General features: G+C 42.2%; 1 protein-coding gene across 1 annotated transcript; it reads left to right on the top strand.

The window, feature by feature from the left end:
* Positions 1-1,632: 1,632 nt before the first annotated feature.
* LOC116684150 (receptor-interacting serine/threonine-protein kinase 3) lies at positions 1,633-10,913 on the top strand (the record flags this gene model as incomplete). Its single annotated transcript, XM_032510051.1, is given in 9 exon segments — positions 1,633-1,785; positions 3,548-3,690; positions 3,773-3,938; positions 4,211-4,366; positions 5,274-5,419; positions 8,424-8,473; positions 9,983-10,135; positions 10,242-10,324; positions 10,844-10,913. Coding segments are annotated over 8 exon segments (961 nt in total), but the record flags the coding sequence as incomplete, so codon positions are not given.
* Positions 10,914-11,226: the final 313 nt, after the last annotated feature.

Raw genomic sequence — 11,226 nt, 5'->3', positions numbered from 1 at the left:
CTCAGTGCAGTCCTTCATAGGCTTTGTGCGTTCCTGCTGTCTTTGAAGTGGGTGGTTATCTTGTGAGTGTGTTGCTTTTTTGCTACCTTGATGCCACGGGACAGGTTGGCTCTCGCTGTTCTCATGCCAGCTTCATCCCCAGCTCTGTAGGCTTGGTCTCTAGCCCTCAGCAGCTTGAGGACATCCCCTGTCAGCCATGGCTTCCAATTTGCCCGAGTGATGATGTCTTTTGTGTGGGTCACATCATCAATGCACTTGGTGATATAAGAGGTTATAGTGTCTGTATACTCCTCTACGTCTGTCTGGATGTTGTAAGTGGCTGCCACTATATTGTGGCACTATACTGTATTGTGCGCTGAAATCGTCAAATTATGTGGCAAGAGTGCAGCGTATTTGATAAAAAGCCCCCCCCATATATATGTGGACTTTGGCTGATTATGGGATCGCATAACCAGGTTTTTCTGGAGGGGCAGAGTAGAACGTCAGCAGCAGGTTGGAGTCCAGGTGTTTCCTGAGGACCCTCAGGAAGTGTAGTTGCTGTTGAACCTTAACGCACAAAAGGTAAATACTCGAGTGAAGTACAAGTTCATGTGAGAAAGTGTATCTCCGGTTGTGATCCTGAGTAATGTCGTCGTGTCTCCATCAGACCGGACTGGAAGGATTTTGGTCACAAGTTGCCTGAAAACTTCAAGATTCTCCACGCAGCTTTAATTTCTTATGTGACTCTCAGGTTACGCGTCACCATGGTTACTGAATATTTCAATTAGGGGGTTGGGTCCAAAAATCACATACACACACACAGACACACCTACACACACACACACACACACAGACACACAAACACACGGACACATGTACAGACACACACTGTTACAGAGCTGCCTTGAATGCAGCTTATTTTGAAAACAATGTTACTTCTACATTGCATTATGGGATACTTATGCATAACAGCAGCTGTGACTCATTTCCGTGTTCTGATTGGTCCTCGACTCATCTCCGTGTTCTGATTGGTCTACTACTCATCTCCGTTTTGGTCGACAGTTAGCATCTCCGCTGATGACTGACACCAAGACTTGTCACCTGTACATGCCGAGCAGCGGAGCCGCACCCTACACACCTGTCACCAGGTGAGACGCACACACACGCAGAAAAATGCACAAACACAAAAGCACACACGCACCTTCACAAACTTGCTCACACACACACACACACTACTACTATTACTACGAGCTGCAGTGCTACTACTATTTTTACAGAAAAAATTCTTAAAATTGTTAGCAGCTTGTATTGTAAGTGAGAATAATAATAATAATAATAATAATAATAATAATAATAATAATAATAATAACTAACTTAGTTGAAAATTAGCTACTGACACATTTACAGAAATGTTTATTAATGTGCATTGTCTTTATAAGTAAAAACATTTTAAAAATCCATATAAAACCCTTATTGGTTGTTGACACTGGTTAGACACAGGATTAACAAACAGCACTGATAAGCCAATCTCCTCTGGGGGGGGGGGGGGGGGGGGGAAGGGCACAGAGGAGGAAATGAAACCACATTTCTTATAAGCTGACATCTACCTCCTGTGAACAGGTTTTTATGTAACTGATTATTTTTTACATAGACTGAAGTTATGAGGGTGTGTCTTTGTCCTCTGATCAGACACTCAGACACCCGGACTGAAGAGGAAGACGAGAGAAGAGCAGCTTGGTCTCTGCCAGTGTTTCCTCCACACACGAAGGTGGAAAGAGTCTTTAATGGACCTGAAGAGTTCAGCAGGTGAGAATCCTAGCAGAGGAATGTGTAAATGTCTGATAATCAGATCACGGTGATCACATTGGGATGTGTCTCTTGGGATGATTCAAAAATACCTTTCTGAAATATTCTGTAGAATTTGACTCTGTGTTAAATGACGTGATCTGAACCAGGTTAGCATGTATTACTGCCAGAGGCTCTCATGTTCAATCTGAGCTCATCCTCACTCATCAGGGAAAAATGTAGAGAATGTCAAAACTGGTCTGCAGCATCGGTGAAACTGGAGGAGGTGTGAACCAAATCTTCAACCTCTGACACACCTTTGACGCTCATTTGTTAAAGGTTCTCAATGTTCATATCTGGAACTTAAGAAAGGTTTTCATTTGGGGACATGGACACATTTTGAATGGGCTTCACCAGATGTGGTGATTACAGTTACATCGATATCACTGGACTACATATATGTAGTTAAAGCAACAAGCAGCGTTGAACAGCCGTCTGGGGAAGTAGTGGTCATGGCTATTCCTCAGAAAACAATGACATGCAAACTCCTGCAAGTTAGAGCTCACTAATCAAACTCTTTAGTGCTGACAGGCTCTAAACAACCTGGATGAGCCAACTTAAATAAGTCACTGGATAGAAACCAGTGGTGGAGAGGAAGTCCCTGAACACAACAATCTATCATAGATAACCCTGATCCACTACTTCTAGTATATTTCTAGTATCTTTGGTTAGTGAGTGAGTATGTCCTCGGTAACTGACTGCTTGCTTAATAAAGTCTTTCTATCTATCTATCTATCTATCTATCTATCTATCTATCTTGTTTTGAGTGACATCCGGTTTCTGAGTGTCCTCTGTCTCCGGTCTCCGGGTGAGCTGTCCAACATCTTTACGGCTTTCTACGTCACTAGAGACGAGGTGGATAACCATAGCATGCTAACTCGTTCTCAATGGAAAACACTGCTCCAACAGCCACTAGTTGACCATACTCTCCAAAAGAACTACTTCCTGTCCCTGGTCTACTTCTTGTCACTGTTCTACTTGCTGTCCCTGTTCTACTTGCTGTCCCTGTTGTGTCCCTGTTCTAGAAGAAGTCTCCCAGCTGATCCTGCCTTATGACCAAAGCTGGAGAAAGAGTTATCAGCTGATGGATCTTACCGAGCTACTGAGCATGTGCAGCTCCCAACAAAGATAGGATAGAAGGGAGATGTCTCACTCTGGAGATAAAACTAGGGAGATGTCTCACTCTGGAGATGAAACAGAGACCTAAACACACAGGGTGAAAACAGGATCTGCAGCAATGTGCAGTACAACAACAATATGGAGTTTTTTGAAAATGAAACCATCCAAACCTATTCTGGTATAACCTTAAAATACAATTATGAACCTGAAAATAAGCAGAATATGGGCACATTAGTTTTTTGTTTTTTTATTTATCCTTTATTTAACCAGGTAATACCCACTGAGATTAAAAATCTCTTTTGCAAGGAAGACCTGGCCAAGATAGGCATTAAAATTACATCACATCATTACATACGTACAAAGACACGCCTAGTTATTATTTTACAGCCAAGAATCTCCAAACAGCTGGCATTGCTCCTCCTCCGTCACTTATACCTGCTTGATAGAGAAGTTATTGACACGTTGCTATGAGGTGGTATCGGTTGTGGTAGAGTTGGAGTCTTTTCATGACTACATGTAAGTACATGTGCAAGGCATCGGACATCCTAGGATCCCTAGTCTAAACTGGACTCTGGTTGATAACCCCAATAATGTGTTCCTCCAGTGAACTATGGAACAGTATGTTGAAGACTCCAGCCTCAGGGACTGGGAGGAGATTGGTTCTGGGGGTTTTGGACAAATCTACAAAGCCAGGCATCATCAGTGGGGCTGTGACGTGGCCATTAAACTGCTTCTTCAGGGCGAGGGGTAAGTGCTTACAAAGGATTTCATGTTTATAATTATATAAAGTTGTGTGAATTACTCATAATGCAAACAAACACACACACAGGACCGAGGAGTCTTTGCTGCGTGAGATCAAGATGATGCGTCAAGCCACCAGCCCGTATGTCATGGCCGTCCGAGGGATCTTCAAAGGTCATACGCCCTCTGGTGGGTCAAGACAGCTTGGTGTGGTCATGGATCTCATGGAGAGAGGATCATTGGCCTCCCTACAGGTGACCAGGGCTGGAACAACTACTTATATCTTTTACTTAGAGTAGGAATACTCTGTAAAAAATACTCATGCTACAAGTAAAAGTCTTGCATTAACATTGCAAAAGTATGGAATAAATAAATATTTAATATACTCATTATTAAAGAAAAGAAGAAAAACATAAATATAACATCATATTCCAAACCTTTGAATGGTGGTGAAGGTGTAGGTGTAGCTCACTGTCTCCACTATCTCCACTATTCTCCACTTTGTGGATCTGAAACCATCTTACAGGAAGCATTGAGGGGAACTCCACCCTGGTCGCTGGTCTTCAGACTGGCTCACCAAGTGGCTCTGGGTATAAACTTCCTCCACACTCTGCCCCGACCCGTGCTCCACCAGGACCTGAAGCCCCAAAACGTGCTGCTGGATGACGCTCTCAATGCCAAGGTGAGTCCCAGGCTTTGAGGGGAGGCCAGGCCTCATGTTTACTTTATACTTTTACAATAGTTTGCACAGTTACTAAACATATTGTGAACCCAAAAGATACAGACATGGGTTTCCTTTACATGTTGCAGCTTGATAATATACAGTAGTAAATAGTGGCGATGGAACCACTTTTAAGATAGACCGTTTTTGGATCAAACGGCCTTTTGAATGGGAGAGCTAGGGGCGCTACTATGATAGCATCAACATGAGACGTTCACCAGGGCCTCTACACATGGACTCAGCATCACCAGGGTCTCTACACATGAACTCAGCATCACCAGGGTCTCTACACATGGACTCAGCATCACCAGGGTCTCTACACATGGACTCAGCATCACCAGGGTCTCTACACATTAACCTAGCTCCATGGGTCCAGATCCACTGAGTGCTGGAGGTCACATACCGATGATGTCTGATCAGCACCACATTATCTGCAAAAAACAGCTATCTCCTACTCACCTAACTGCAACCCCTCCCCCCATGACTACATTTTGATATCCTTGAATATCACAAACAGGATTGGTGAAAAGGAGCAACCGAAGACACAGCTAAACCTTTGTATATACAAACGTGGATTGGATAGCCCCCACCTTTTACTCCTGCAGCACCAGAAAACCAACCCACAGAGAGAGTTGTGTGGAGCTGATGGTCTTAATTAGCTTTCTAGCAACTCATTTGGCAATGAGTTGAATGTAACGGACAATCATTAATATCAAAAAGTTACACATTAAAGCTTAATTACAATAGTCATGAACATTCATTAAGACTCCTTCATGTTCATAGCTGGTTTCATGTCTGTCTTCTGCACACCCGTTCAAATGAAGAACCTCTTCTGTCTCCTTCCTCTCTTTGCTAATTCTCTCTGCAGCTTACAAATTTTGGCCTTGCCCGGATTTGCTGCAGCGTCACGCAGGTTTCCAAGGACAGTGGACCAGTAGGAGGGACGCTACCATACATGCCACCAGAGGCTTTTAAAGCATCGTACAAACCTACCAGAGCCTTTGATATCTACAGGTATAAGAGCATACCAGCACTCGAATAAAAGTGTTTTATTGATCATATAATAAATAATAACTGGAGACGGGATCACTCCAGCTGCCATGCTAACACATTCAATTTCAATTCAATTCAATTTTATTTATAGTATCAATTCATAACAAGAATTATCTCAAGACACTTTACAGATAGAGCAGGTCTAGACCACACTCAGAAATTTACAAGGACCCAACAGTTCTAGTAGTTTCCTCCAGAGCAGCAACAGGGCCACAGTGGCGAGGAAAAACTTCCTTTTAGGCAGAAACCTGGGTCAGACCCAGGCTCTTGGTAGGCGGTGTCTGACGGGCCGGTTGGGGTTAATGAAGAGTGGCAATAACAAAAATAGAAAAAATGTGTAGTTTGTAGCAGTTCTTTGTAGTAGTTCATGGCATAGCAGGACGCTGTGCGGCATTACAAGGCACAGCAGGACGTAGCAGGACGTAGCAGGACGTAGCAGGACGTAGCAGGACGTAGCAGGACGTAGCAGGGCACCGCAGAGTGTAGCAGATGAACATGGCACCGCAGAACGTGTAGCGGGACCATGGCGACAGCTGCTACCCTGATTTTGGAGCATCCCTGATCCGAGGGAACATGCTGGGGAAAAAAGAACATAAGGACCCCGGGGAATGACTCCCCAGAGCTAGGTTAGTAACTAGGTTAGTAACTAGGTTAGTAACTGGGTTAGTAACTAGGTTAGAAACTAGGTTAGTAACTAGGTTATTAACAAGCATTTTTGGGACATGGATGCACATAAATGAAAAGATAGGAAGAAAGAGGAGAGAGGAACTCAGTGTATCAAAGGAAGTCCCCAGCTGTCTAAAACTATTACAGCAAAACCAAGAGAGACAGGGTAAAGAGAGGAGCCTGGTCGGGCTAGAACTCTCCCCAACCGGATCGGGCTGTATGCCAAGTCTCCCTTTAGTTTTATTATATGCTTGATTATATGATAGATAAATCTGATAACTGTGACGAGAAGCAGGTGGGCCGGGTTAGGCGGACGCTGCGACTCCTCACTCCCTAACAATATTCAATTCTATGCCCTAACTATAAGCTTTATCAAAGCATAACCAAGAGAGACAGGGTAAAGAGAGGGGCCTGGTCAGGCTAGAACTCTCCCCAACACAGTATAGACAGGAAGTAAAAATATCAGTTGCTTAGTCCTTTAACAGGAGAGGGAATTGTTTTCAGGTAGGAGGGATACTTCATGCACAGATTTCCTACAGTGCCTTGCGAAAGTATTCGGCCCCCTTGAACTTTTCAACCTTTTGACACATTTCAGGCTTCAAACATAAAGATATAAAAATTTTATTTTTCGTGAAGAATCACCAACAAGTGGGACACAATTGTGAAGTGGAACGAAATCTATTGGATATTTTAAACTTTTTTTTTAGCAAATAAAAAACTGAAAAGTGGTGTGTGCAAAATATTGGGCCCCCTTGCGTTAATACTTTGTAGAGCCACCTTTTGCTGCGATTACAGCTGCAAGTCTCTTGGGGGACGTCTCTATCAGTTTTGCACATCGAGAGACTAAGTTCTTGCCCATTCGTCCTTCAAAACAGCTGGAGCTCAGTGAGGTTGGATGGAGAGCGTTTGTGAACAGCAGTTTTCAGTTCTTTCTACAGATTCTCGATTGGATTCAGGTCTGGACTTTGACTTGGCCATTCTAACACCTGGATCCGTTTATTTGGGAACCGTTCCTTTGGAGATGTTGCTGTATGTTTGGGATCATTGTCTTGTTGGAAGATAAATCTCCGTCCCAGTTTCAGGTCTTTTGCTGACTCCAACAGGTTTTCATCCAGACTGGTCCTGTATTTGGCTGCATCCATCTTCCCCTCAATTTGAACCCTCTTCCCTGTCCCTGGTGAAGAAAAGCAGGCCCAGACCATGATGCTGCACCACCATGTTTGACAGTGGGGATGGTGTGTTCAGGGTCATGAGCTGTGTTGCTTTTACTCCAAACATATCGTTTTGCATTGTGGCCAAAAAGTTTGATTTTGGTTTCATCTGACCAGAGCACCTTCTTCCACATGTTTGGGGGGTCTCCCAGGTGGCTTGTGGCAAACTTTAGACAAGACTTTTTATGGATATCTTTGAGAAATGGCTTTCTTCTTGCCACTCTTCCATGAAGGCCAGATTTGTGCAGTGTCCAACTGATTGTTGTCCTATGGACAGACTGTCCCACCTCAGCTGGAGTTCTCTGCAGTTCCTCCAGAGGGATCATGGGCCTCTTGGCTGCATCTCTGATCATCTTCTCCTTGTCTGAGCTGAAAGTTTACAGGGACCAGGTCTTGGTAGATTTGCAGTGGTCTGATACTCCTTCCATTTCAAAATGATCGCTTGCACAGTGCTCCTTGGGATGTTTAAAGCTTGGGAAATCTTTTTGTATCCAAATCCGGCTTTAAACTTCTCCACACCAGTATTAGGGACCTGCCTGGTGTGTTCCTTGGTCTTCATGATGCTCTCTGTGCTTTCAACAGAACCCTGAGACTATCACAGAGCAGGTGCATTTCTACAGAGACTTAATCACATACAGGTGGATTCTATTTATCACCATCAGTCATTTAGGACAACATCGGATCATTCAGAGATCCACGCTGAACTTCTGGAGTGAGTTGGCTGCACTGAAAGTAAAGGGGCCAATCATTTTGCACGCACCACTTTTCAGTTTTTTTATTTGCTAAAAAAGTTTAAAATATCCAATAGATTTCGTTCCACTTCACAATTGTGTCCCACTTGTTGGTGATTCTTCACAAAAAATAAATTTTTTATATCTTTATGTTTGAAGCCTGAAATGTGTCAAAAGGTTGAAAAGTTCAAGGGGGCCGAATACTTTCGCAAGGCACTGTATATGACATTAAATATCCTCGTTCTCACATGAGCATTAATTAACAGATGACAACAATCCAGCCAGTGACCAACCAGGGTGTGATTGTTATGATATGGATAATAATCCTGACATGAAACTCTCTCTTCTGTCTTTCAGTTATGGGATACTCCTTTGGTCCATTGCCACAGGGAAACAACCATATGAGCGTAAGTGACTGTTGTCCCTCCAGGATTTCGTGACCTTTTTTTGAGATGGTTGTAGCCCAAAATGTCAGATTTTGCGTGAGATTTGTCTTTTATATTTCAATGAATTTGGGAGAGACAGTGGAAATTGCACACAAAAAAGAGCTTGTGATATTTTGGTATACTTGGTCTAAAAATAAAAAAATGAAAGTTTTTTAGGACAATGAAACTACTCTGGACTGAGTTTTCCTAGTAACCTAAAAGGCTCAGGGTGCTGCAAATGTTGGTATAATGTGAAAATGGCTGGTGGATTTAAGACAAAGAAACAATAATTTATTAAATTAGTCAAGGTTGTCGAGCTTTGGACGGCTGGACGTCGGCTCGGGCTCTGGAATCCAATCCAATCCAACTTTATTAAAAACAACCAGGTTGACCAAAGTGCTGGACATTGACATAAATATAAAGATGTGAATAACAAAAAAAACATTTAAAATATATAACAGACTAGGACACTAAAATGCAGAACACAACTCTCAAGCAGATGTAATAGTACTTATATATGTTCACACTTCAATTAAATTAATATTATGGTTACTTACTTTTGTTTTATTATTTAATTACATATTATTCAATTTAATGTCACTTACTTACGTTGCAATATTTTTGCACTATGGCCACCTCACTTTACTTTACAATACTTCTTATATATTAACATTACACTCATTCAGTACTTTATGCACATTATCTGTGGTCTGCCTGTTGATTGGTTGTTATTTTGCTTCTTACTGTGGACAAATTGCTGCTGTAACAAGAGAATTTCCCCATTTCAGGATGAATAAAGTATTATCTAACCTAATCTTACACGTGGTGCAGGAACATCAGGACTCTGTAGGTGGAGATGGAGCTGCCTAACAGCAGACGTCACTGTGGTGCTGCCAGTAATATATGAAATGAATACTTGCAGTGCTTTAAATTTCATATATGTCCAAACAGATCTAGGACAGCATGTCATGTGCTACTGCTACTGAATGCTAGGCCTTATCTAAATGCAGCTCTTTTACATAATCTGTTATTTAACCAATTAATTGCTGACATGAGCTAAGGTGATAAGATTCATGACTGTTGACGGTAATTATAAATGTTGTTAAATTAAGAACAAAACACAATGTTTTTATGACTATAAAGATGCTCGGTTTACTCGGTAGACTCTGTACTCATGTTATTACATTATCTGGGTCACATGACATTGATGTAGCATGGGTTCAAAAAAGTGATAAATACATTTGACTAAAAGAGACAGTTATTTGGTTAATTGTGATTATTTTTGAAACTATTAATTGTACAGTGATTTGGAATTGTTCCAGCTCTACTCAATGAAATTTACAACAGCAGGTGGCAGAGTTGTCCCATTTAGCAGATTGAACCTGAACCTTTACATGAGCATCAGTCTAGACCGTCTACTAAGGTATTAACACGGTCTCATTTAACCTCAAGACCACTCTGACAGCATTTCTAATTCTTCCTCCAATGTAGATTCAAGACCCAAAATAATGATGGAGCGCATCCCGAGAGGAGACCGTCCACCCCTGGAGGATATCACGGGCGATGCTGCCGGGTTGACGGAGCTGAAAAGACTGATGGAGAGATGCTGGGATCAGAAACCTGAACGAAGGCCCAGAGCCCTTGGTGAGAAAACTACGTCATTCACCTCTGATGCAGTGAATTAACACAAAAAAACAGCTGGTGATGCCGGGCTCTAACGTTAGTCTTTACTCTATGTTGTGTACAACAGAGTGTACAACGGAGACAGAACAGCTGTTCAAGAAGCACAAAGATGAACTCAACAAAGCTGTCTATGAAGTGCTGGAGAAACTGGTGAGGAACAAATCTCTTCATTAACACTCAAGTCCCGCTGAGACAGTATAACATTTAGACAAAACGCAGCAACACAACCAACCGGTCTTACAGAGAAATGTGTTCTTAAACCCCACTTACGCACTTTTTATGAAGAGTCTGACATTCACTAATGTTTTCTAATCTACAAACACTCAAGAGCACTCTTACACACACGTGAAATATGTATCTGGTTATTTATACGTTTACTTACGTACTGAGCTTCAGTACTTCCTCCACCAAAGTAATGTACAAGTCTTCAGCGACTCCAACAACCATCTCTTGAAGGCGGTCTCCCACTTCCCCGGAGCTGCACAGGAAGTGCCCTTAAATGGGAATTTGCAGAGCGTTTTCTTATGCTAATTAGGAACAACAGGCACGTGAGATTCAACTTTTCTTAGGGACTTTTTTGAGATCATATTTAAGAGAAAACTTAGGAAGATGTCAGTGAATGAGGCCCATGGTTTTTATCATTGTGTAACTGGCTCTTTCTCTTTCCAGAAGCAAAAGGAAGGAAAAGGCATGGCAGCAGGAAAGAAGGTTCAGAGGGATCCAGTTGCTGAGGCTGCAGGTCTGTATTTATAGAATACTGTTTCCTTGGTCCAGACCTTTGATTCACTTCATTTTAATTTATAGTATCAAATTGATAACAAGAGTTATCTCGAGACACTTTACAGATAGAGTAGGTCTAGACCACATAATTTACAAGGACCCAACAGTACTAGTATTTTCCTAAAACTTCCTTTTAGGAAGAAACCTGGGACAGACCCAGACACAGGCTCTTGAAGCGGTGTCTGACGACTGGCTGGGGTTGAGATGAATAGTGGCAATAACAGTCATAGTAAAAGATAATTGAACAGTGACTGAAAAATAGGACACCAAGT

This window comes from Etheostoma spectabile, unplaced genomic scaffold (genome assembly GCF_008692095.1).
Source record: "Etheostoma spectabile isolate EspeVRDwgs_2016 unplaced genomic scaffold, UIUC_Espe_1.0 scaffold00019207, whole genome shotgun sequence".
Classification (NCBI taxonomy): domain Eukaryota; kingdom Metazoa; phylum Chordata; class Actinopteri; order Perciformes; family Percidae; genus Etheostoma; species Etheostoma spectabile.
Note: the sequence above shows the minus strand (reverse complement) of the source record. Positions and strands in the feature narration are given on the sequence as shown.